The sequence below is a fragment of the Podarcis liolepis genome, assembly GCF_965112155.1.
Source record: "Podarcis liolepis genome assembly, chromosome: 1".
Taxonomy (NCBI): domain Eukaryota; kingdom Metazoa; phylum Chordata; class Lepidosauria; order Squamata; family Lacertidae; genus Podarcis; species Podarcis liolepis.
In genome coordinates this window covers 79,495,350-79,522,544 of record NC_139554.1, presented here as the reverse complement: position 1 = coordinate 79,522,544, position 27,195 = coordinate 79,495,350, and the positions used below count along the sequence as shown (strand labels likewise).

Genomic DNA, 27,195 nt, shown 5'->3' with positions numbered 1-27,195 from the left:
TGGAACATCAGACCACCAGCTGAGAGATGAAAAACCTAGGCTGCAATCCTGTGTGCCTTTACCCAAGTTTTGAGTATACATGCATAGGGGACACACACACACACACACACACTTTCTCATATATATATATATATATATATATATGCAGGTTTTGGTGTCCTCGGGTGTCTTCCCGTGTAAAAGTTGGGGTGTCTAGGCGACGTCGCCTAGACACCCCAACTTTTACACGGGAAGACACCCGAGGACACCAAAACCTGCATTCCTGTACCCGTGAAAATCTACGAAAACAAATATATATATATATATATATATATATATATATATATATATATATATATATAAAATATATATCACACACAAACTTAACTCCAGTTTTGCTGTTAATACCTTTCTGGCACTCCAGGTGCCAGAACCTAGTAACAAACATTAAAACTGAGGAGTATTGCAAAATGCTACTTGATTCCAGAGAGAAGTGGATAATTATTCAGCAGCCAGCTAAAGAAGACTTAACCAAGAATCAATGAATCAATAAAATTCTTTAACAGAAAGGATGATTTGGACAAACTTTTTAAAGCGAATATACTTTAACTTGCTATAAGGTAAGGTTTGTATAACAAGAAACAAATATAAATAATTTGGTCAGGGGACAGACTAGAACAAGAAGGAAAAAAATGAGATAAAATCATTTGTGCAAGTTCTCACTCTTCCTTCGTTTAGGAATATTCTCTGTTTTACTAAGCAAGTCCTTGAGAGTAATAGGCAAAAAGGATTGTTTGACTACTTATAAATGCTGGTGTTAACAGAAGTGGAAATAAATTCAAAGTTATTTTTCTAGGAAGAAGTTGTCCATAACACAATTAGTTCTCAAGAGATGCATCACAGTCCTCCAGGTAGTATTTTTTCATTTAAATTGGGCACTTGAACATCTCTGACATGGGTGTCAGGATTTTCCTGCTAACCACAAAATTATAAGAGGTGGCATCACCAGCATGCTTTCCCACCCAGACAGCAGAGAGAATAAGGTATTATATAGAGACTTGGTTTCAACAAGGATGTGAATTGTGCTGCATTTAAATTTTCAAAGGAACAGTGACAGAATAAATTATATTCTTTTTAAGAGAGAGCGTCAAAACAATCCAAAGACGATACTGAAATCCACAGAGGTGCCTCTGGATGACTGTCAACATTTGAATAATATTTTCAGGATCTGAAGATCTTCCAAAACCATTTTCTTCATCAGTTTTTCCCCCTCTTCAACAACTATCCAATACAAAATCTTGACAATTACTCAAGTCCGTGCTCTTGTAACCAAATAATAGAGGATGAAGAAGACTACAATCAGTCCAGCAGAGACGTAGCAAAGAAGTTTACGATTGTCTCTTCCCGACCGGGTCATAGTGGAGAAACGCTTCACACTCCCCGTCAGAAGGCCTGTCACACTCATGAAATCGGAATCCTAACACCAAGAGTAGAAATAATAAGGTATTTAGAAGACATTGCTTACTGAAAGAAGCAACATGATTATATATACATATGGCATATTTCAGTGAGAGAAATATATTTAACTCAGTTAATTGAATTCCAATTTAACACTGTTAATATTTAAAAAGAAAACCCAAACAAATGCAGACACATGTGCTCAGATCCCACACCAGCAAAATACACTAGTGAAATTCAAGATTTGACCTTGTCAATAACAATTTTAAATGACTTTACTGCGTGCATATTTTGATCTCATTTATCCTTGCGATAATCCAGTGAGAAAATAAGACTTCTATGTGATCATTATAACATGTGGTAGTCTGTGCAAGGTCCACACAAGGTTTGCACACTTGTTCATTCAGGTACTTCTTGCATAAGAAATTCAGAATATTTGACACGAACCTCAATTTTACTGCATAAAATAGTTTCACAGCATATTTGCCATTAGATACCAGATCACTGAACACCAGTTTCTCAGGGAATCACTACCAACAGAAGACCAACAAGTTTGGTCCCTCTTGGAAAGGAAAAAAAGATACGTGTGCATGAGCATGTCCCAGAAGTATAAAGGCAGGCTAAAACACATTAACTCTCTGGAACAGAGCAACTTACACCAATAGACTTGTGGGTGATTTCTTCTCTGTACAGAAATATGTTTCACTGCAAACTAATTGTCCTGTTTGCTCATGCTGAGCTTCATCAGTAATTCTTAAAGAGTGCAAACAGTTGCTTACCATGCCATCCAAGTAGTGATTTTGATCCTCAGCATCTTTGTCAATGTCCAGTGCAAGCTATTGAAAACACAGAATGAAGCAGTTATTGATACCTAGACAACTTTCGGAAAGAACTAATAAAACTGCAAACAAGAATATCATTTGCTCCTGAGAAATTCTCTGTATATTACTAAATACAAGGGGGGTGGGGACAAAAACAAAAACCCTCAAAGACCAAAGTCTTCTGGAGAGCAAGACAGCAATCAAAGAGCAAGGGCTCATCCAGACTTCCTTTTTGCCCAAATGCCACAAATTTCTATTTGTTCTGATTCAGCGTGAAAGAGCAAGTTTTCGATGGAAAAGCGCCAGGGCAAGAGAAATAAAACATGTTCAGTGATGACATTTCAAAGCACAGCCCTGTGCCTAGAAAACACAGGGCAAAAGGTAAGTGTGGATGAGCCCCAAGTAAAGTAAGTAATCTACAAACCGATTTTAGCCGGGTGACTTTGGAGGCTAGGTTTTCGGTCATACGCTTATTTTCCACATCTAACATATCATCCACAGCATTGGCATTCTGACCTGAAATGAAGATAAAATAATTATGCCACTTAGTGCAGCTAAAACATAACAGCTGTTAAAACAAAAGGTAATACTGCGGGAGGCAGTGGAAGACAGGAGGGCCTGGCGTGCTCTGGTTCATGGGGTCACGAAGAGTCGGACACGACTAAACGACTAAACAACAACAACAAAATATGGTAAAATGTGTGGTTATTTTGAAGACCTTCCCCCAGCTCACTCCAAAGCCTATTTTCACCATCACAGGGCACAGCAGGCTCCCCACTTGCTAGTGTGGGATGTTACCCCACACTGCAGACACACACACAAATGCCCTGCGAGCGGGGAAGAGTCCATTCCTCCACCACAACAGAAAGCCACACTGGCAAAGCATGGGCAAAACAGCTGCCACGTCCTTGCCTGTTAGTCAACTACAGAAGACACAGGAGCCCGGAGCAGGGGGGAAGGTGGCAACTGTGACCTGGGGAGGATCAGAATGCCTCCTTTGTTCCCCGTCCCCCACCCCCAGCACAGGCCACGGAGGTCCTGAGGCAGCGCGACGAGCCGGAGCAACGGCGCCCCAAGCCCCGTTCTCCTGAGGGAAGGCAGCGCCGCCGCCGCCACCCGCTCCCGCTCAGGCGCCCCCTCGCCATCCTCTTCCGCGCTCTCACCTCGCCCCCAGTCCGCCATGGCCGCTTCCTGCCTTCGTGTCCCGCTCCGCCCACAGAGAGCAGGAGGAGGAGCAGCGGCGGCGGCGGCGGCGGCGGGGAAGGCTCGGCTAGCCGAGGAAACTCCCCCCTCGGCCGCAGCGTCCCCTCCTGTCAGCCCTCCACTCGGCTGGAGAGGGAGGCGGCCTCAGGCTGCTCTTGCGGAGGCCTCGTCGCCCTTGTTATTCGGGAACGACTTGGATGGTCCACGGCCTCGGGCAGGATTGCCATGTAAGGGGCCCGCTCTGGCTTCTAGTGGGTTGCGACAAAGGCTCGTTGGCTGAATTCGTGTCGCACAGGTATTAAAAGGGCAAGAAGTCGTTTAGAGGAAAAGGTGGCACTCCTTCCTCGCCCTTTTTTCTTGAACAGTGCAAATCTATAAGATTATTTATTCTTCCAAGTGAGCCTTGGAGCGTTTGGCAAACCAGATGCTAAAGTGTGACATTTTTATGCCACCACGCTCATACCTTCCAGGTTTTGTGCAGTTCAAAAGCATGTCAAAGTGCAAGTAGATAAATAGGTACCGCTCCAGCAGGAAGGTAAACGGCATTTCTGTGTGCTGCTTTGGTTCGCCAGAAGCGGCTTAGTCATGCTGGCCACATGACCCGGAAGCTGTACACTGGCTCCCTTGGCCAATAAAGCGTGATGAGCGCCACAACCCCAGAGTCGGCCACGACTGGACCTAATGGTCAAGGGTCCCTTTACCTAATGGCTTACAGAAACTTGTTTGCGTATGTAAACAATTTATGAGTATGTTAGTTCTTCCAGTTCATCTAATTTCTTCATGTGTTTTTCTTCAGGTTAAATATACCGGACACTAATTTTCTTGTACTGGATACAATACATTGCCAAGAACTGGTATATAACTCCAAAATAATAATTGGTAATTAAGGCTGGCATCCTGCATGCAAGTTGCTTAAGTTCCTTTGAAGGGAATGGGATTCTGGCTAAAAGCCCAAATACATTTATAAGGGGCAAGTCCAGTCTTGTCCAAAAGCACTTACCAACACACCAGGAGCAAGGATGATCTTCATACTGAGGGGCCAGATAACTTTGTGTTGTGATGGCTTACAGTGTAATCGCATGCAGAGTTGGTGCACCTATGGTAATTATTCATAACACAGCAACCAGATGTTTACTTGCTCTGCTTGCATGTGCTCAAAGACATTTATTTGATAAAATTAGCAGTTTCTTTACTAGAAAGGCAGCCTGCAACTATTTTAAATAAATAAATGTTTAGGTAAAGATAATGGTGAAGGACCCCTGGACGGTTAAGTCCAGTTGAATTCGACTATGGGGTGTGATGCTCATCTCTGCTTTCAGGCTGAAGGATCCGGCATTTGTCTGCAGACAGCTTTCCCAGGTCATGTGGCGAGCATGACTAAACCGCTTCTGGCGCACAGAACACCATGATGAGTGCCAGAGCGTATCTACTCGTGCTGGTGTGCTTTCAAACTGCTAGGTTGGCAGGAGCTGGGACAAAGGGGAGTTACTCAGAGGTAAATCCCTTGTGGAACTGAAGTTAGTGAACTCATTCAAGAAAGTAGTCTAAAATGACATGTTAACTAACCGAAACACATACCGTAGATAGGAACAGATAATATGGATTACTTTTCCCTTAGTGTAATAATCATAGAGAGAGGCATAGGCGCAAACTCCTAGAGGGCAAGGGGTATTCGGCCACCCCAATAAAATATTTGAGGGGGCCAGCCCTCAAATTGTGTGCATGCACTGCATCATGTGATTGATTACCTCCCCCCCCCATATTTTATACAAGTTGCCCCCCTGGAGCGAGGGTAGTTAAATATTGGTACAATTGACTTTTTATGCTTATACATAGAAGAGTGATACATTTAAGTGTTTGTCTAGAATCTAGATCAATATTTATGTAGAACAATGATGTAGCAGTTATTCCTACCTCATTAATCTATGTCATTATTTATTAAATTTCTACCCCAGCCTTCATCTCAAAGGACTCCAGGGTGACAAACGCCAAAATCTTAAAACAATAATAGTAAGAGGATACAAGCTTCTGTAAGTACCATTACAGAAGATTAAAGTATTATCTATCTAGTTAGTGAAGAATCAAAATAGGACTCTGAAATAACAAGCTGGGTTAAGGGTTTCCATAAGTCTGTTATCTCCAAGAGTAAAACAAAATCCAGGTGATTTCTTTTTTACCCTTTGGATATCCAATCTGTGGGTGCTGGTTTGCCATTTCTGACTGCTGCCTGGGGAGCAAAGCCAAGAGTTGACTGTAGCCAATCATTTGCTCTGTTCCATGATTTCTCACTTCCCGTATGGTTTTGCATTCACCATTTCCCATCAGCCTGAAGACAGTTACTGAAAGGGGTGGAATTCCCAAGAGACCTCCTGTTCTTTCTCTTCTACAGTCTTTGGATGAGCAGTCCAGCATTGTGGTTCCCCACTGCGCCCTCTGTTTTCTGCTAGCAGGATTTCTAGCAGAATGACAACAAAGCCGCTGCCTGCTCTTGAAAACTGCATTTGGTAGGGTTGGGGGAAGGAGGGAGAGTTGCTGTTTTCAGGAAATGAAGCAGGAAGTCTGATCGAAAACTGCACACACAAAAGGCAGCTTAACTAAAAAGAAGGTAATATTTTCCCCTCATCCTCTGATTAGTTTGGTTTTTAAATTTCTGAATTCAGGTTAGTAGGACTAGCTAGGCATGAATTTATAGTGAAAATGATTTTTTGGCTTTTTTAAAAAAAGGAAAAAATGGATATATAAACAATATTATTTTAAACCATTTTGGAGTCTGTTCTGTAGCTTGCATGTTGGATGACAGGCTGGGATATAGGTTAATGGGATATTTTACATTTCCCCCAGCTTGTGAATGTTTTCCAGAGGGATGTGGATGGCAGTAGGCTTTGATGGAGTTTAAAAGATTAACATAATTATGTATATATGGCTTGCCTAAACAGAAACAGGTCTGACTTCAGCTTTACATTTTCATTCATATACAAAGGTTTGCATATTCTGTTTGATGCTGATCTTTTTTCCAGTGTGGGCACTGGAAATGGTGAAAAATAAACTGATATGGCTGTTTCTAAATTACAAAATCCTTGCATTTGTGTGGACCTGTAGTGGAAGTGCTAACTACAGTCATTGTAGCAAGTACAGTGCTAACTACAGTCATTGTAGCAAGCCAGATGTTTCCTATTTCAAGGTATATACCTTATTAAAAATGCTTTGCTTTTGTTTCAGATTATCACAAGTCTATATAAGATAAAGGAAGTGATCTGTTTCGCAAGCTGTTACAAGCTAACTCATACAATCAGTTGAGCTATTGGCCTCATTCTTTGATAAACTTTCACTTGTTGACAATGCTTGATGTCAAAAAACTGTTTTGCAATTAAGAGCTAATTTATGCCATGATTCTATATTTTCCTTTTTAGTTCCCTTAGAAAATGGGTTACACCTTATGGCAAAAGATGGTCTGAATTATTTGTTGTAAACACAAAACTCATGTTTCCACTCCATTGCAAACCTTCCTAATAGGAGTTGAATAACAGTATGCCAAATCGCAATTTGTACTTGAGACAAATGGACCCAGTTTGGGACAAATGGCCCCAGACAAATCTACCAGGGTGCTTGGAGAAATCAGGGGACAATTTTATTGTTAAAGAACTGGCATAAAACTTTTTGTACAGTGTTTAAAAGAGAATACAGGAAAACATACAAGCCCACATTCCCCACAAGATTTCAGGGATTTAGCAATAGAGACCTTGATCCAGCTCCAGTTGCGAGGAACTAGTTGCGTGATTGGCCCTGGGTTGGGACGTGCATTAACTATGTGTACAGAAGGCTGCTTATTTTCATGCAGTTTGTTTCTAATACTCTGGTTATGTTTACATCTCAGTCTCCACACATACATACCCCACTGTTCCAATGCCTGTAGCTCTGAGAGCTGATTAAATTTTGTATAAAAGACAGCTGAATTCTTATGAGATGAAGCATTTATGGATCCAAGAATGGTGGTGCTGTGCCAGAATTGACAATGCCTGTCTGTATCTGGTCATAAATATATAGCATCGTATCTCTTAGTCCTTTATTTGGATGTTGTTCTGTGCCATACTCTTTGCTGGTTTGCAAAGAATTCATAGCAAGTATTTAATTATGTCAATGTAAGCTGTAGCTCACAGCAATTTCACACTTTGTGGCAGCTGGGTAGTGTATTCCTCAGTACACATGTAAAGTGTGAAGGTCAGGCACCTCTAAAAATGAGACGTGACTCTTAGATAGTACAACTCATGGCATTCTGGGAATGTTATCAGGCTTCTGTAATTCTGGCTTGCACATAATTTGCAACTTGCAGGAAGAGACATATATCATAATGATTAGCATTTTAGTTATGAAGGCCAGGATGGATTCTATAATGTAAATGGAATGCACTTGATTATAAGGCTGAGTACTCTCAAGATGGGACAGGCATGGACTTCTTGTTGCCTCACCCAGCTTGTGTGCATGGCCTGCTGATCTCTCTCACCTTGTCACTGTGTGCTGACATCATGTGCTGTGATTAGAAAGACCACTGGAGGGAAACAAACATGGCCACACATCCTTTAAACAGTTGCCATGTTTGTTACTCTGTGGCAATTGAATACAGATGATACATTTAACCAGGTTCATGTATTTGGATCTAACGGGAGTCAATTTAAAAGATACTCAGATCTGTGGAAACCTGACAAATGATTTTGCCACCTTAACCTATTTGGGGGAGTGTGTATGTTTGCCTATATTGTGCTATGCACATTTTTAAAATATATCACTGGGATGGTTCTAGGTTTTTCTGTGCTGTAACAGAAACCAGGACAGTTGGAGGAGGGAGGCTATTTCAGGGAGCTGCAGCATCCCTTCTGAGGTAATCCTCAGACTGGGGGAGGGGGAGGCTTTTGTAGGTGCTTTGCTGGGAGGGCATTTTTTAAAAGCTGCAAAGCTCAGTGAGGGAAGAGGATTAGTGTGAGAGAGCGAGTGAGCTGCTGGCTGGTTTTACTAGGATCATCCATCTGCTCTGTGCTTTGGGCATATTGAAGTGGGCAGTCTCACTTTGCTTTCCTCATCTCCTCCTCAGCTGTGTGATTAGGGCCCTGCGCATCTGTAATTATCCAGCCAGACTGCAAAGCCGCTTGCCACACTTTACAGCACTCCAGGCCACCTCCACACCGTGGAGCAATGGCGCTCCGGACTGTGCTAGAGACTGTCGAAAGTGGGGAGCAAGATACTATTCTCAAGGTGCTGCAGATCTACAACCAGGAGGTGAGTATTCCTTGGAACTTGTTTGGCTGATATCAGTCAGAAGGATCAGCTGGAGAATCTGTGCTGGTGCTTTGATGCCGTTCCCCATAAGCTGCCTTCAGTTTCATCTGCCTGCATTGCTTCAACAAAATGTTGTTAGCCTCTGCGGGCAAGTATCTTTTTGCCTTTGCAAAGAGTAGGTCTTTTGCATATTGATTGTTTGTGACTGCACTCTCCCTTTTTTCCTGTATGTAATGGGGAGCTTGTGCTGCTTTGGCCAGAGTCAGACGTGTTGGAAAAATCGATGTTAGCAGTGAAGGACGGATTTTGGAGAGCAGAAGGGAAAGGAGGAGCTTTATGTGGCAAGCAGATGTGTGGTATTAACAAACAGGCAGCCCCAGGAGGAGCTGTATGTGGAATAGAACTACTGTGCGGTGTGCAATTTTAGATAATTAAAAAATCTCTTAATGAAGGGATTGCCATAGATATGGCATTTGAAAACTGATGGGGAAGAGAGGAAAAACAATGAACATGGTGAGAACAAGCAGTCTAAGGCACTAACCATTAGATTTGTTTCAAAATAACACAAGAACAAGATACTTCAATGATAATCATATCTGAGAACTTGGAATCAAGCTCCTGTGAATGTGTCATTAATTTACAGGCAGTTGCATCAGGAATACTTTTGGTTTACATATCTATGTGACTCCCCTTGTGGTAGACCTTCAAACTAGGTGGGAAATAAGCAAGGCAGCACATTTTATATGTAGCACAAAAGGTATTTCCTCAGAGGAAAAATAAATGAGTTGGCAAACTGCATGTATTTATTTGCATAGGAAATCGTCTTACACTGTGTCAGATCATTGGTCTTTAATCCAGCATTTGTTTACTTCAGCTCACAATGAGGCCTCGGCCAGAGGTCTTTCCAAGGCCTGACCTGAGATGCTTTTTAATTAGAGATGCTGGGAAATGAACCTGGGAACTTTTGCATGAAGAGCTTGTGCTCCACTGCTGAGCCTTCCCCTTGTTTTGCTGTGGCAAAGATTCCAGCTGTAGCAATGACAACATTAATAAAGCAGAGACTGGTAGATAAAATATCAGCTTCATTAGCAGAGAAAAAGGTTTAAACTGTTAGAACTCCATTCAGGATATATGTGTATGTACTGTATGTATGCATTTGTAGGCGATTTTGGATAGAGAAAATCAATATTCTACCTGGAAGTTTAGAGAACAAGAGCTTTGTAAACAGAAAGGCAACCTTTTGGTGTTTCTCTATCAGTGTTTGGAAGAGCGACTGCCATTCTCTGAGCACCCAGAAATGCTTCACTGTGGTCTCTCAGTATGGAAATAGTTTAATGCTGAGATATTTTAAGAATTCGTGAGAGGGAACTCCATAAGAGGAATCACAGCAGATAAAGCAAAAGTCATGCTTACCAAAAACTTCTTAGATTTTACCCAAAAAAATTATTAGGCTATATAAAATATAATATAAAAGCTATACACCTAACAGTGACATTTGTGCTCCACATCTCAGCTGTCACTGCCAAGCAGCTACCAGTGAATCGAGTGCAACTAGTAGGCTTATTCAACAACTGAGGGAACAATTATGTGAATTTAATTTTTTTTTTTCTTAATGATGTTTGCATATAAATCAGACGGTATATGAAGCAGCAGCAAAGGCTGTAGAACTTTGTTTCTTCGACACATGAGTGATCTCTGTTTGATGTTGAGAAGGAATATTTGCCACTCGGGAGAATATGAAACCAAAACCAAGATATTGCTAGGAGTTTTTGAACGGTAGTGTGGGAAACCCATGAGATCCTTGGAAACTTATTAGGAATCCTGCAATCAGAAGATCAAGAATGGTGGGCAAGCTTTCCTGAAGAATGGCTTGCCCACCATTGCTGATCTTCCATTGCAATGTAAAGCTGAAGGGATGCATTAGTGTGTTCTAGAGTGTGTTTTTAATTCCCAGAGGGCAATGATGAGATCCGGTAGGCTGCCTTAGAGCGCTGCATGAATGGACTGCCCATCTTAGGACATGCATCATAATATTCTACATTGTAGGGGTTTCCCTTCAGAAAAGTTAGCGTGGGTTTCCCTGAAAGTAGAAAATTTGAAAACTACAGTCATAGTAATAGGCCGTTCTTCCTGTATCTCTCCCTCTTCCTTACCCCAGCAAAACAAGATGGTACAAAATATGGTTTAGTTGTTTGTCTGCAATAGCAAACAGTGTATGATTCAGTGGGCAGGGCTGTCTTTCAGAGAAGCTTGCCCATCATTACCAATACAGTGGTACCTAAGGTTACAAACACCTGGGTTACAAACACTTCGGGTTATAGACTCTACTAACCCGGAAGTAGGACAGTAGTACCTCGGGTTAAGAACTTTGCCCCAGGATGAGAACAGAAATCGCGTGCAGTTAGTGCAGTGGCAGCGGGTCTGTGGGAGGCCCCATTAGCTTAAGTGGTACCTCAGGTTAAGAACAGTTTCAGGTTAAGAACGGATCTCCGGAACAAATTAAGTTCATAACCAGAGGTACCACTGTATTCGCATTGATAATGTTGTTCTTCATCCTCCCCCCTCCCTGTATCTTCCCACGTGGAATGTGAGCCACTCTGAGGACTCCAAGCCAAAAGTGAAATACATATCTAATAAATTAAAACTATTGTGGATCCCTTGATAGGTTTTCAAGGAAGCACAGAGTACCATAGAACAGAGTTTCAGAAACCATTGCTGCTGCTAATAAAACATATTGCAAGATCTGAAGCATAAGGCCTCCTGACCATTAAAGAAATCCTCTTCATACAGCCAAAATGCATTGTTAAATCATTCCTAAATTTGGAATCTTAGTATTCCATTTCTTTTCTATATGATAGCAATGAGAGAGAGGTGAACATGATTTTGGAATGTGCATAGATGAGTGTCAACAAGACCTGTCAATAGTGATTTACCTGTGTCTGTTTGAGAATCATCTTCATACATAGCAAAAATGAATCTGCTAAAAAAATAAAATACATTGTGATTATGAAATGTTTACAAAGTAGTATAAAATTAAAAAAGAATCTAGAAGACTTTAAAAAGCAAATGGACTCGAATTTTGGGTCCTTATTTACAGTTTCCCATGTATTCTTCCTTCAGGAAAGCTGGCTGGGCTGTGTGAACTGTCTTGTACTGAGGATTGCCCTTGAATGTAGTAATCTTTTGAGTGGTAGTTGACAATTCAGGTTAGAGCCCTGTGTGCTCCCCTACCACTTCATTGTGGAAAAAATGTCACTATCTACCCTCACTTAAAATGATTGTAAAGTTATTTCAGGACAGTTAATTTCAGTAGAACAAGATGTGGAGAGTGTAGGACTGAATTAAAGATTTTAGATTCATACAGTGTAAATGGAAGGAAAAAACATAGTGGTATGAGATGAATGGGCAGCTGTCTACTTGCCTTAGTATAACAATTAATCTTTTGCTGATGTTTGGATGTCTCGGTATCCTGGTACCTCAAGACTGAATAGATATGCTTTGAAATGACCCTATGAATTTAATTCAAAGTTTCCAACTTTTTAAGTATGCATAGCATACTTTAAAAATGGACTCTAGATATTTTCAGTGCTCAGTGTCTCTAATTCTGTGTAGGATTAAAGTGACCCTTACTAGGCACTCCTAACATGCTAGGTTCTGTACATTCTAGTTTATTAAGCTCCTTGTGATGAAACAAATCATGTAACATGCTTTTGAACAATATGATCAGTAGTGGCTAGCTAGGGATTTGCATAAGTGACATATATACACATTCCAAAAACAAAAACTTGGATCATAACTAGGCTTGTTTGTGGGCGCATCCCTTGAGCAGAGTTCCTCTTTTGCTGGCAGGAGCATCTCATGAATGGGCAATGGAACTTTCCTCACTTTCCCCCTGCAGTCCCTTATGCCTTACAAAATCTGCTCTAGAAGGTTGGAAGACTCTCCAGAGAAGCATGAGAGAGAGTGCAGGGGGTTGCAGCAGGAAGGGAGAATTATAGAAAATTGCCTCTTCCGTCTTCCATGTTGCAGACTCATAAGAATTTTTACTCAAATAGAAATTGGCTACAATAATGTATTGAAACTTCTTGTTCCAAAGTCAAGAGAAACTAATTAGATTGTCATTTTCTCGTGAAGACATCAGAATGGAGAACCGGTTTTTTTTTTTTGTTGTTCAAATGATTCTGTTGAGCACATCCTCAATGGCTTCAAAAGGCTTTCCAGATGCAAGTACTTTAAGGACTGCACCCCAAATTTGCTTTGTTCTGCATCTTATATTACTTCAGAATTGCATCCTATGTATCTTTTGATGTTTTCTTCAGCATAGCCTTATATGAAACAGTAGAATTGTTCAGAGCTGCACAGTTTCCTTATACAGTGGTACCTCGGGTTAAGAACTTAATTCATTCTGGAGGTCCGTTCTTAACCTGAATCTGTTCTTAACCTGAAGCATCACTTTAGCTAATGGGGCCTCTCGCTTCCGCCACACCACTGGAGCATGATTTCTATTCTCTTCCTGAAGCAAAGTTCTTAACCCGAGGTACTATTTCTGGGTTAGCGGAGTCTGTAACCTGAAGCGTCTGTAACCTGAGGTAGTACTGTATCATAGCTTTCATATGCTCCTCAGTATGAATTTATCAGTTTAAGCATGTTTCTTGCTTAACTTCTCACTGCTTTATAGTGTTCACTGGAGTTGCATGCTGTAGGTGTTCAGAAGAAATCAGTTGATTATCACTTTAAAATTCCTTTTGCGCTTTTAGAGTAAGTTTATTTTCCTAGTACATATCCGTTGTCTCTGTTTCATTCTCAGAAATCACAGTGTTTCACTTTTGAAGATGAGGAACAGGAAGAAAGGAGGGTAAGTACTTATTTTCTTATTTTGCTTACTCCATCAGGATCACTGAGGCTGTGAGATGGTGACTTGCCCTAGACATTGAAAGCACTGAATTCCTCCTACATGCATGGAAGCTTTTCCTTCTGAACAAAAGTGTCTAGTTCAAAAGCATGCTTCATGTATATTATGGTCCTCAAGAAGTATGAAATCATGCTGGTAGCAGCTAGAGGGTGGCTGATGGTGCTGCCTCATAAAACCACATGCTGGGTAAGAAGCAGAGTACAGTTTGATAGCAAGCCACCTGTTGCATTCAGGTCCCATTTCTTTTGTTAACCCCACCCCCCACCCCAGTCTTGGAGCCGTGAGATGAGTAGCAAATAATCTACTTGACTAGTAGTTGTGTGAGGTGCTTATACAGAAAGGCCTTTCTATGAGGAGGCACAGTCACAATAAATAATGGGAGCTCAGTTCCCTCATGAAGTTTCCTTGATGAGGCAGCAGTGCTAAGCCAGTTACATCAAACCATAAGTCCTGTAAAGCTGTAGTGTTTGAGATCCTTCTATATCAACATATCTGTTGATATAGGTCTAAAAGGTCTATTTAAAATAATATAGTTAACTTTTATTTAACTGTTAAAATAATATGAACAATTACTAATGATAAGTATAACCAATCTTATTAATACTATTATGATAGATAGGTAAATATTTGATTATTAAATATTTATTTAACTATTTTAGATAATAAAAAGTACCGTTGCTGTTTTTAACTGGCAGTTTTATTGACATGTTTTTTACCTGCTTGCTTTATAGGTAGTATTTTATGTGTATGGGATTATTTTATGTTGTATTTTTATTTTACTTGATATTGGGCAACTTGGGCGTCATTATGTGGAAAGGCATGATATAAATTTAATAAATAGGGTCATACATTGGCAGGCACATTTTCAGTAGGTGCACCAGCTAGTATAATTTTATCTGTTCAAGGAAGCTTCCTTGAGTTTTACTGCATAGCCAAATTGCAGAAAGAAAAGGGGGATCATCCAAGATGTAACTGCATACAGTGACTATGCAGATATCTTTATTGTATTCACTTTCAGGGCAGAAAGCTACTGTGACTTGTTCTCTTCTCCCACCCCACCCCACAGCTGTTTTCAGTTTCTCTTCTCTGGATTTGAACTCTGACAGAAATAAGCCACCAGTCTTTGAGGAGAACAATAGTTCTTTGCATAAGCAGTCCTGTTCACTAGCATCAGTTAAAAAGGCATTTAAACAAGTGCTGATAATGCTCCAAAAATAGATACACCTCTGTACCTTTACTGAATTTGGATTAAATTGACCCATAGCCTGCTTCAGAAAGGGACGCAGGTGGCGCTGTGGGTTAAACCACAGAGCCTAGGGCTTGCCGATCAGAAGGTCGGTTGTTAGAATCCCTCGCGACGGGTTGAGCTCCTGTTGCTCGGTCCCTGCTCCTGCCAACCTAGCAGTTCGAAAGCATGAAAGTGCAAGTAGATAAATAGGTACCACTCTGGCAGGAAGGTAAACGGCATTTCCGTGTGCTGCTTTGGTTCGCAAGCAGCGGCTTAGTCATGCTGGCCACATGACCCGGAAGCTGTACGCCAGCTCCCTGAGCCAGTAAAGCAAGATGAGCGCTGCAACCCCAGAGTCGTCCGTGACTGGACCTAATGGTCAGGGGTCCCTTTACCTTACCTGTTGCAGAATAAAAGGATACAAAGAGAAGACGAGAGAGAGAGAGAGAGAGAGAGAGAGGAAACCTATGAAACCAGAAATGTGCCTATTTTTAAATACTGTATCTGTTTTCACTGAAGGTCCACCATGGCACTACTCCACTCACTTTTGCATCATTTTGCTGCTTTATTGTGGCCTGCAGAAAGCAAAGAACTACATATCACTAAAACCAATGAGGGTGTGTGTATAGAAAGTGGAATCCTCTTAAGGATCATTTTTAAACCTGCTTTTTTAAACTTGCTCATTAATAACCTTGAGTTAGAATGTTGCCACCAACGCCAGAGGTTTTGAGAGGAGTCCCAAAGGCATATCTGCAAATTGCAGGGAACTTGTCATTAAAATTGCAAATGCAGTTGCTGCTGCTGCTGCTGTTTTTATTATTAAATTTTTAACCTGCCCAATATAAGCAAGTGTAGAGCAGTGCACATTTAGGCAAAAAAAGCCTCATTTATTTTAACTATATTTAAAAATTATAAACTGTTCTACAGTCAAATACTAAGTGGTACAGTATATTAACATGTGTCACAGATGTACTAATGGGGTCCAAACTGGCAGTGACTGACCAAGATGGATATGGCCCGAGGCACTGGATGGGTTGTGCAGGTTTGAGGTACAACGTAGCTCGTTGAACCTGTGCAATCCACTAGCGCAGACATAATTTTCTTTCTTCACATAGACGTTTATTGCTTCACTATTCGTTTTCTTCTCCCACCCCCCACCTCTGTAATGCTTCAGAAACTGGCTGCGCTTCTGATCAAGTTTCTGGAGAGGGTGCTGCAGCCATCCTGCCAGGTCACCTGTTTGGAAAGCATACGGATCCTGTCCCGAGACAAAAGCTGCCTTGGCCCTTTCACAACCATGGAAGGCCTGAAGACGCTGGCCAGGCACGCGGGGATTGATTACGCAGAAGAGCAGATTCTGGAGGTTCCAGACCTTGAAGTGATCCTGGAGGCGCTGAAATGTCTCTGCAACATTGTCTTCAGCAGTCCCCGGGCTCAGGAGCTGACCTCCGAAGCCCGGTTCGTGGTGGGCCTCACAGACCGCATCAAACTCTACAACGAGAGAAACCTCCCGCACGATATAAAGTTCTTTGACTTGCGCCTTCTCTTCTTGCTGACGGCATTGAGGGTGGACATCCGACAGCAGCTTGCGCAGGAACTCCGGGGTATCGGTCTGATGACAGATACCTTGGAACTGACCCTGGGAGTCAAGTGGCTAGACCCTCACGAGGTAGCTGCTGAAGGGAACCCTTCTGCTCCTTTACCTCGGCAGGAGGTGGAGCGTGCCATGGAGATCCTGAAAGTGCTCTTCAATATCACATTTGACACCAGCAAGAGGGAGGTAGATGAGGTAAGACACTCAGAGCTTTTGGTAGCTCAATTTTGTGATGTATTTCTGTTTTTATGTATCTGTTTCTTTCATCCATGATTCCTGTGCTTATAGACACCATTTAAGAAAGGAAGGGGGCAAGTTGCCTGACTTAGTTCACCCCACCCCCCTGCATTTCTGACTTGTTCTGTGGGAGCGCCTACTACATATTTGGTCAATTCTGCTCATGCCCACTGGCTGACTCTTGTTATAAACAGGCCTATTTATCAACATACAAAAGCACAAATTCCTGCACACTCGAAGCCAATAAAAAAGAAAGGCTAAATGAATGAAAACATTCATTTCTAAAATTATGTTATGTTTGCTTCCACAGACCTGTTCTAAAACATGGTAAAATCAGATATATTACAATCTGGTGGAATCTATTTTTCAGCAATGCATGGCAACTCAAGAAAGAAAGCCTAGCACTGTGGGTGTTGAGGTGTAAGCAGCAGTGTTGGCAAGGTACTGCCAGTGTCTGTTTACTAACTAAATCGGGATGAAAACCTAGCAGATCAAGCTATTTAAAATATCCAGAGTCTCTCTCACTTTCTGGATTAGTAATGAACTGTGAGCTCAGGGAGACCTGTGAAGGATATAATTTCTGGGTGTCTATTTTATACTATTTATTTATTTCAACAAAATTATACTGCTCGATTGTAGAAATCCTCAACAAAATTACTTTGGGTTTTATGTATTCTGCTCTGATATTTTATGATGTGAGTTTATAAACCTTTAAAAATATAAATAAATGAAACATGAAGCAGCAGAAGAGAGGGTAAAGTGTGGCAGAAGAAATATAGATACAGTGGTGCCCCGCAAGACGAATGCCTCGCAAGACAAAAAACTCGCTAGACGAAAGGTTTTTTCGTTCGCGATTTGCCTCGCAAGACGAATTCCCCTATGGGCTTGCTTCGCAAGACGAAAACGTCTTGCGACTTTGTTAAACCGTTTAAACCGTGCTTCGCAAGACGAAAAATTCGCTAGACGGCAAAAATTACGGAACGAATTAATTTCGTCTTGCGGGGCACCACTGTACCTCTGTAGGGAAACAATATTTGCATCTGGAGTTCTGCATTAAGAAAATATTCCAGATTCAGCAACCAGACAATCCAAATTCCATGACTGGATATTTTTTTTAAAAAATTGCAATTTGCCGTGTTTGTGTATGTATGAATTAATTTAATTTAACCGTTATATTCTTGCTGCCTAATTTAATTGTTGTTTTGCATAATTTTACATTGTGGGGAAAGAGAAGGAAGAATGCAGCTTAGACAAAATTGTGGGAGCATAATCAAGACACCCAGAGAGAAGGCTAAGGGGTCAAGAGAAGAAAGAAATGCTGAATGAAGGAGTCTTGTACTACTTCATTCAGCCCTACTTTGGTTACTATGCCCACATTTCTCCACAAAATGGTGCCAGGAACTCTGTTAAGGGCTGTATTCTGAGCAGGGTAATTCAGCTACACACATTTTTAGTTTGCTTGGGCACAGTTTTTCTTTGGACTAGAATTACATTCCATTTTGAGAACGTACTGTAAAGCGTAGCTTTTTGCTGCCAACAGACTGTGCACAAGAGAGACGTGTTCCTTTCTCATAATCAGGCTTTTCATTGTGTTTTGGGGCCAGGAAGATGCTGCTCTGTACCGACGCTTGGGTGCCCTCCTCCGTCACTGCCTGATGATTTCAGCAGATGGTGAAGATCGGACAGAAGAATTTCACAGGTGATTATCCTGGTGAAAAACTTGGATTGGCTGGGAAAACAAAAAACATTATCATGACCGCCATACAGCTTGAGTATTCAAGAATCTGGGGGTCAGGTCTATTTGACACAGTTAGTACCTAAGAACTTTAGTTGCTGATACTGATTGATATAGTGCTACCTGCACTTCCATATGGGGGGGGGGCGTGCCGCACCAGGTGCTGTTTGGGGAATGGGTGCCATCGTGACTGCCTCCCGGGACACGCAACCCTGGGATGTGCACCATGCCCCCGCAAGCGACGTGCCACGCCCCTGGGACGTGCACCAGCCACGCCCACGGCTGTTCTCCGCTCCGGGGGCTGCCACATGTTGCTTCGCCACTGGCTACTGGTTGTTGTTGATGATGATGATATAGTACATGGCACTTTATAAAGAATTAGTTTGATATAATCTAAAAATGGACATCAGAAAACATCAAAGGAAGGGAAGAGAAAATTGAGGCAGTACATGGGAGAAGTAAATGCTATTGTTAAATGTTCTCAGGAGTGTTTATAGTCTTGCCACGGTGCCAAGGAAAGGATAGTTTTGGGTCTTGTTCCCGTGGTGCTTGAAAATGGAAATTAGCTAGATCTTTGTCAGGTTTTAAACAACAAAACAAAATGGCTCCTTGTTGATGTGGAGGCTACCTCCTTTGCATATTTTGTCTTGCATTGCATGTTCAGCCACACAGTCAACCTTCTGGGCAATCTGCCTCTCAAGTGTCTGGATGTCCTGCTGGCCCCCAAGGTGCATCCGGGCTCGCTTGAATATATGGGAGTCAACATGGATGCTGTGAATGTTCTGCTGGATTTCCTTGACCGACGTCTTGACAGGGTGGGTGAAAAGTTCCTCATTGCCTCACACCCACATTTACTTCAGATTCTTTTCATGCAGCCAATGAAATACACTGTAATATTTCTTAGAGAGGAAGGGGGGAACTACAGAGTGTTACAGGTTTTGGTGGGTACCCTGAATTTCTTAAATCATAAAGTTTCATCTGAGAAAAGGGATGAGTTATAAGGTATATCTACTCCATGGGTGGAGCCAGGATTTATTTTTTGGGGGGCGGGGAGAACAGATATATCTTCGATGCAATTGGTCAGTTAGTTAAGTATTTCTATTTATTTATTTACTTGATTGGGGAGGGCAGCTGCCCCCACACCTCTCTGGCTATGCCTATGATCTACTCCAGGCATCCCCAACCTGTGGCCCTCCAGATATTTTGGCCTACAGCTCCCATGATCCCTAGCTAACAGGACTAGTGGTCAGGAATGATGGGAATTGTAGTCCAAAACATCTGGAGGGCCAAAGGTTGGGGGTGCCTGATCTACTCTGATGATTTATTATTATGTTTCCTGCAGCTGAGCTGCCATTTACCTGCTCTGTTTCAGAGAAAGGAAACTAATGTATTTAGATCCTTCCATAAAAAAATTGTACTCTGATGTATTTTTTCCCTACATGGGAAACAACATGGCTGTGATTATTATTATTACCTTCTTTTTGTGGGCTCTTCTATAGGGTCACAAGCTTAAGGAGAGCCTGACCCCTGTGCTGAACTTGCTGACTGAGAGTGCTCGAGCCCATCGGCAGACCAGGAAATTCCTTAAAGCTAAGGTACTGTATTTAAATTACGTAGGATCCTAAGCAATAATGCTTCCATTGATCCAGCAAAAATGTAAGGCAAGCCCCACCCGTGCCATCATTCTGGAAATATATAATGCAGAAAGACTGAAATTGTTTCCCAAGATTGTGTGTGATCCTATTGTTTTGAAAAATGCCTTGAAGTTGTGTGCTCCCTTGCTATATGAGTGTGAGTGGGCATGTGTCTGCCTAATGTAAAAGTTGCAAAAGTCACCATGATGGTTTCTGCAAAGATGTAGTGGCACTTTTGGAGCAATATTTGCCAACGTAATAGGAAGGCCTTTTAAAATAACTCTTCCCTTTCCATGGGATTGCAGGTACTCCCTCCTCTGCGGGATGTGAAAAATAGACCGGAGGTGGGGAACTTGTTGAGAAATAAGCTTGTGCGCCTCATGACTCACATTGACACTGATGTCAAGCACTGTGCTGCGGAATTCCTCTTTGTTCTCTGCAAGGAGAGTGGTGTGTGCCTTTCCATGTTCTATTTCACCTAGTGAAGGTTGTCTTGTAACATTGACTGTCTGAAAAAGCAATTGAGTGAATAGACTGATCCTTCCAACTTCATATCTGCTGAAAGATTCAAAGCACTGGGGTAGACAGGCAGAATATGTTTTAATGGTGGCTTGGCTGCTAAGAGCTGAGGCAATTCACTTATGAGTCATAAGGCAAAATTACATATTGCCTGGGTAAGGATGGAATGAAACAGAACCAAATAATTCACCCTAAACATTCACTGACTAGAGATACACTTAGGAAAGAAAAATATTCATTGTAAAAAGGGAGGAATTCCAAACTTAAGCTTTGATAGCCACATACTTACATATTCTCTCTCAAGTTCAATCAAAGGGCCTCGCTTCACAATTAAATAACTCTTTTTGCTGAATGTTAGGACAATGGCAACAGTTTTCCATATTTTTCCTTTGCAAAGTGACTGTTTCCCTCCAAATACATGCACCAGCCCATAGATGCCTACAACCAGGCCCATATGACATTTCACATATTTCTTCTAGTGTGGATATTATATTTGCTTGAGGTAAAAGTAACACAAATATATTTAACGGTCAAAGAAGCTGGGTTCCCTGCTGCTACAGGGGTAAGGGGATTCCCTGGGCCTGTACGGCAGGCCGGAGAGTGAGAGGCAAAAGAGGTGAAGTGAAGCAGCTCTGAATGTGACTTACAGACTTGAGAGGCTTGCAAGAAATCATTTCCTTGAAAGGTGGTCCGATAAGCAAGGGTCGGTTTTATGATCATTTGAATTCAGCAGTCTTTTCCAGATTGTTTTGTAGCAGCAGAAGAATGACCCTTTTGCCTTTATTTTCTTCAACAGTGTCACGGTTTGTGAAGTACACGGGTTATGGGAATGCTGCGGGGCTCCTGGCAGCCCGAGGCCTCATGACAGGAGGTCGGACAGAAGGAGAATACTCTGAGGATGAAGACACTGATACAGAGGAATACAAGGAGGCAAAACCCAAGTATGGAACCCTTGTATGCATTGCTTCCTTAAGTATTGCCCTTTCTTCTACTTTTGGCACAGGTCCTTTTCTTGTTAACTTTTCCTCACTCAACCCATTACTAATTTTTTTCTTTCCAACGTTCTTATTGGCATGATGTTCATTTCCCTGTGTTTAATACTGTAGTTATCTGCTTCCATGCCTAATGGCCTTATTCACTGTCTGCCACATCTTCACAGTTGTATGTCTAGACCAACAGCTTTCCCCTATAATCTGCTGCAGAGCATCACAAACCTTTGTTTTGAACTCCATTTATAGGTGGCTGTATGTACGAAAGCTTTTATGTCATGAAAGAGGTTCTGACTCCTCCCCACTCCCATTTATCTTGGTAGCTTTCTCTCTTCCTATCCCTTGTCCCATCCCTCTCATCCCCTTCATTAGCAGATGATTCTCCCTTCTATTCCAAATATATACAGAATTTCCATCATTCATTATTAAATCCATCTTGCGGATTTCTTTGGTTAACTGTTTTATTAGCACAAACTTCACAATCCCATGTCCATGTTCTTTCCTTCTGCTACCCCTTCCCATTTTCCCCTGCTCATCATTTATATTGTGATACATGTGAATGCATTTGCACATATAGAAAATTTATTAAAGTAGGGACTATTGAAATTCAGAGGAGGGAGAAATGAACACTACTGGGAAAGGGGTGAAGATTAGAACCTGGACAATGAGAGGGATAAGATTGAACTGAACTGAGTAAAGAGTGCTATTCTGGACACTTTGGGGATAGAGACACAAAAGCACCTTGTATTCTCATGTTAAAGGTATATGTCTGTAATAGGCATGTGAATTATAGCACTAGATTGCTGGGCTGCTAACCTTCTCTTCCCCTGCTTCCACAATAACCAGTCCAAATGGGGATCAAAACTGGCATGCATGTCAGTAGGTGGATTGCCACTTGCCCTAGCAAGAATCCTGTGCCATTTTCAATTTTTTAGTAGTATTTGGTCTTAGGTAGCATGTAGTGTTGAAGAATGTTTGCTACATCTCTGGTACAGTCAACAGTCATTATGCCAGTGGTCAATATATCTGCCTTTTAAATGAACATGCTCTGCCTTCTTTCTGTGTGTTGTTGTTTTGACTGACTCGTACAGCATTAACCCTATAACGGGACGTGTGGAGGAAAAGCTTCCCAACCCAATGGAGGGAATGACAGATGAGCAGAAAGAGGTTGAAGCAATGAAACTGGTGAACATGTTTGACAAACTTTCAAGGTACCATGAGAAGATTTATCGGGAAGTGGGTCAGCAGTTTGAAGAGCAGGCTAAAAGAGGTCAACCAGTTAAAATCGAAGGTTCTGAAATTCCAAGCTCATTGTGACTTCAAACGAATAATTTCTGAATTGTTGACCTACATTTGACCTCTTTTATCCTCCAAATCATTGGACTGTCTTAGATTGTGAGCTCCTAGGAAAGAGGACTATTAACATCAAGAAAGGCCATTGAAAACAGCCATGAGCCTGTTAGGTAGCACAGGATATCAATATGATTTTGTCCATTAAGCCATTATGTGTTAACAGTCACTGAATGGGAATGAAGTGGAACCAATTGAAAGAATCAAAGGAGTGAAGTACTGCCCTGCCATCAGTGGTGGCTGATGGGGTAGCATTGCTCTCTTGGCTTCTCAATGTTGTGCATCACTGTGAGTTACTAAGAGGTGGAGGGAGGGCATGGCAGCAGGGAGCTCAGCACAGTGTGGGTGCCAATCCATGCACTGTGTCAAGCTCCCTGTTGCCTTTCCCTCCTCTCTCATGGTAACCAACAGCTACACTGGATCTCCATCATTTGGCGACAGTAGGGCTTTACTCATTGGCTTCAAATGTGGTTGCTGGAATGAAATAGTGTGCATCTCATTTTTTAAAAACCATTTAGACTGTTTTGTAACTGCTAGTGGACTAGGAGAATTATATTGAACTTTTGGCAAGCAACAGGAAGGCAATGACAGGTGACCATACCAAAAGGGTGCTGGTATTCTGGCCTTTTGACTACTGGAACTAGAGTAGCAGGGCTTGGAAAATGTTGACCATGTATCATTAAGTTTCTTCCTCAACAGTGAGGATTGGAAATATTTGTTATAATATTAAAGCAGAAATTTTCTAGAATCCTGAGGGGGAAGTGGAACCCAAAATCAGTGCTCTAGGTTCATCTGTGCTGGAAAATGAACACCTTGGATAAACTGGGTGTAATGACTGGGAATAATGGAAATCTGAAACCCTGGGGGATTGCACACCACTTACCTACAGTATACATTTGAATGTCATCTCCACAAAGTTCATTCTGCAGGCTATGTAGTGATAACTCTAGCTAGCTGCTAGTAGGAAGTACTATTGCAAAGGCAGATGGCAGCTAATGCCACCCATTCTCCTTCCCAGCAGGCATTCACGCTACAGTAGTTGTTCATACATCATTTAAGAGTACTGCGGGCAGGAGTCCAGGATCTACCTAAGGAGTTCAAATGACATCTTGCTGAGCAGCCGCCAGTCTTTCTATGCAGATGCCCCATGTTTCCAGTGTGCATTAGACAGACAGAAATGCTAGTCTGAGCATTTCATTAATGCTATTTCCACTACAATGTCACTTTCTTTTGCTGCTGACGTGGCCTAATCAGAAGGACCCCTGAGGCATTTTCCAGCTAGATTAGCGGAGAAAGATTTTGGAGCAATCACTTCCTGGGTTTCCAGTGTAATTTTAGCATTGTTACAAACTTGCATTTGGACCTTAACTTCTCTGAAAATCACACCCTTATACTTTTCCAGGATGTATGTCATGAAGGTTCAGAAAGGCTGATAATTAGCATTTGGTGCATGGCTAATGTGCCCTTTAACTAGCGATGAAGCCAAAAATAGAGCTCCAGTGCACTGTAAAATGAAGGAAAAGCCTTCATTAGCAAGCTAGTCTCCACATTTCCCACTGAGTTTCAAACAAAAATTTTTTTTTCCTTTCAGTGGAAATGGTTCATCATATAAAATGATTTCAGTCAGAATGTAGGCAGTTCTGTTCTGGTTTCTGAGCATGAAAAACTCCTTTCTGGCCAAATATGGAGATTACATCCTCTCTACCCAAGAAATCTAAACAACACTCTTAGATTTGACACACTGATTATACAGTATTTCATTTACATTTGATTAAATGGGATTAAGAAATCTACATTCTGATTGGATTCATTTGTTGTTGCTTAGTAGTTTCTCCTGAAGAATATTTATGACTGAAAAATGTTTTTCATATTTGGAATCCACTGACCAAGTTCCCTTGATGGACTAAAAGGGCCTAGGAGATAGAAAAGCAGTGGAAAAGTCATTCCACTTGATCCTTAAAGGTAGCTCAGTGACTGAGCACATGCTTTGCCAATGGCACCAGATTCAGTTCCTACAGTCTCCAATCTTAGGTGCCTGAAAAGAAATCTGCCTCACAACCTGATGATCTGTAGATTGTTGGGTTACTGTAGATTGTCATATAAAACCATTAGTAATTGAATCTCATCCGAAAGCTTCAAATTCTCTTCTAGAAATGTTAATAGAGCAACATATGTAGTTGAGCAAATAGCATTTGTCCATGGTGTGAGTATTTATATTCTGGATGTGAGCAAAGCAGTGCCAGCACATGTACCAGATGCCAAACTGAGGGAGGGTTGGGGCTGTTTTTACTGGTGGTGGTATGTATGGCTATTTTATACTATTTCTGCTAGGATCAACAAATGAATTACATTTCTCAAAGTGGGCATACTACTGGTCTGTCCTTAATGTAGGCTTCCCCTTGATGGTTTCTCTAAGAATGTTATCATGAGGAGCCCCTCTCTTGACTGTGCTATTTCTCCTTTCCATTGCAGACAACGAGTCATCCAACCAATGGGGGTCAATCCAGATGGCAATTTAACCTCTCTCGGTGTAACCTCCTTGGAGGATGCTGTCCATCAGATATCTGAGGAGAGGTTATCATCTGACTCTGACTTGGAATTGGACTGAAAAAACATTTCCTGTTCCTCAAAAACCTATGGACCCTCTATTCTCTCTCTGTAACAGGTGCTGTATCAGGAGACCAGTCCTAAGAAAGGACTTCCCGTGGGATGGATCTCCACCGCCCAGAGTGGTATAACATCTGTTTCTTCTCTAGCTCTATAACACTCCTACCTTAGAGAGCTCTTTACAGCTTAGCTCTTTTGATCTGTTTTCCCTCTGTGTCCACAAGATTATTACACTCCGATTCCAAGGATTTTTGAGCAGAAATTTCATGGAGGGAAGGGCAATCTCTTATTATATCAAGGTTTAGTAGCACTTAAGGGTGCTGTGAGTGCACTGCAGAGTTACTTATATGGGACTAAAATGTGATACACACAGGTGATATATATGTGTGCGTGCATTGATACTTGTGCAATGCACATAATGCAGCAACCATACAGCGTGGTGGTGTTTAAAACACACGGATATTCTTGGTAAATGTCTATTTGCATACACGACTGGGGCATATTATAGAAAAGTGTGAACAATGAGAAGCCTGCATTTTTTTTTACATGTGAAATGCAAGAAAGCATACTCCTGGAGGCATATAAGTGCAATGTGTGTGGCAATCAGTCACATTTTTAGGCAGTTCCTTTAAGACACATTACATGTGTATGGAAACATGCAGGTAAGGAAACATGCATTGTTGAAATAGTATGTATATGTGCAGTATGTGTCCATTATCTGAGATAATGTGCAAACCTCTTGAGATATCCTTTGCTCACAGCGACATTAATGTTTGCGTTTGCTGATAATTTGGGGCCAGGAGGCCTCTAATCCCCACTATAACCTTGACACCATGTTCCTCTTTCTACCATGTTTAGTTTCTGGACTACTCTCACTCTCTGTGCTCTTCAGACAAAAGGCGGTGACCAATTGCTTAACCACACTCTAAATCTGCTTCAGTTCCCCTCTATCCACAGCACTCTGCATTCACCGTGTTATGTACCTTCATCCTGATCATAGGCTTTTCTGTTTTAAAAAAGCAGCCCCCATCTCCTACTTTGTTTCCAACTTTGCCAACAGTTTCTGAACTTAGCACAAATATAAAGATTTTCACTAGAATAAATGAAGCCTTCAGATAACAATATGCGTGCATCTGTTGATTATTTGGGTGATTGTATCTGAGCAATTAGAAATTAATTTCTTGGCAATGTAACTGCAGCCAAACTGGGTGGAGTACAGTTATAGCAGTGTTGTACTCAAGCACAATGCCATGTGGGTGAGCGGTGGAACTTTCTGTGCTTTCAACAAACTAAACCTCACTGAGGCCATTGGTGTCTATCAGTCAGTCTGTAGTGATCACATATGTGGAGTATCCCGCCCATTGCATCGGACTGGATGATCTTCCAGCTGCCTCTGATTCTAGCTGTAGTGTTTGAAAATGTTGGAAACTTTGGGTTATCTCCACAAACTAACACTGAGTATAATTATGACTCTTCTGCATACCCCATCCTCCTAATATATAGTTAAAAGGTTATTAATCACTTACGTTTCAACCCAATGAAACTAATTGAAGGTCTGCACATCAGACCAAAGGTCTGCCTGGTATCCTGTTTCCCAGAGTGATCATCAGGCACTTGCAGGAAGCCCACAACCAAGCCTTCCCCTGTTGTTCATGTAG

At 41.7% G+C, this 27,195-nt stretch overlaps 2 protein-coding genes across 6 annotated transcripts; one reads left to right on the top strand and one right to left on the bottom strand.

Moving 5' to 3' along the window:
• Positions 1-517: 517 nt before the first annotated feature.
• BET1L (Bet1 golgi vesicular membrane trafficking protein like) lies at positions 518-3,561 on the bottom strand. The gene is made up of 4 exons (XM_083499419.1): positions 3,422-3,561; positions 2,683-2,774; positions 2,217-2,273; positions 518-1,456 (listed from the first exon to the last, which is right to left on the bottom strand). The coding sequence occupies exons 1-4, from the start codon at positions 3,438-3,440 to the stop codon at positions 1,289-1,291; spliced, it is 336 nt and encodes a 111-aa protein (XP_083355545.1). The 5' UTR covers positions 3,441-3,561; the 3' UTR covers positions 518-1,288.
• On the top strand, positions 3,496-26,659 carry RIC8A (RIC8 guanine nucleotide exchange factor A). 5 transcript variants are annotated; one of them, XM_083499281.1, is made up of 13 exons: positions 3,595-3,688; positions 4,781-4,956; positions 5,851-6,066; positions 8,548-8,732; positions 13,540-13,587; positions 16,047-16,661; positions 18,308-18,402; positions 19,103-19,253; positions 19,938-20,033; positions 20,378-20,522; positions 21,388-21,532; positions 22,672-22,791; positions 25,403-26,659. In XM_083499281.1, exons 4-13 carry the CDS (start codon positions 8,649-8,651, stop codon positions 25,536-25,538), a joined length of 1,635 nt encoding a protein of 544 aa, XP_083355407.1. In that variant the 5' UTR covers positions 3,595-3,688; positions 4,781-4,956; positions 5,851-6,066; positions 8,548-8,648; the 3' UTR covers positions 25,539-26,659. The 5 variants fall into 5 exon arrangements, with proteins under 5 accessions (XP_083355405.1, XP_083355407.1, XP_083355409.1 ...); XM_083499279.1 differs by lacking the exon at positions 4,781-4,956 and having other exon boundaries at positions 3,496-3,688; XM_083499282.1 differs by lacking the exons at positions 3,595-3,688; positions 4,781-4,956 and adding an exon at positions 6,681-6,753 and having other exon boundaries at positions 5,958-6,066.
• Positions 26,660-27,195: the final 536 nt, after the last annotated feature.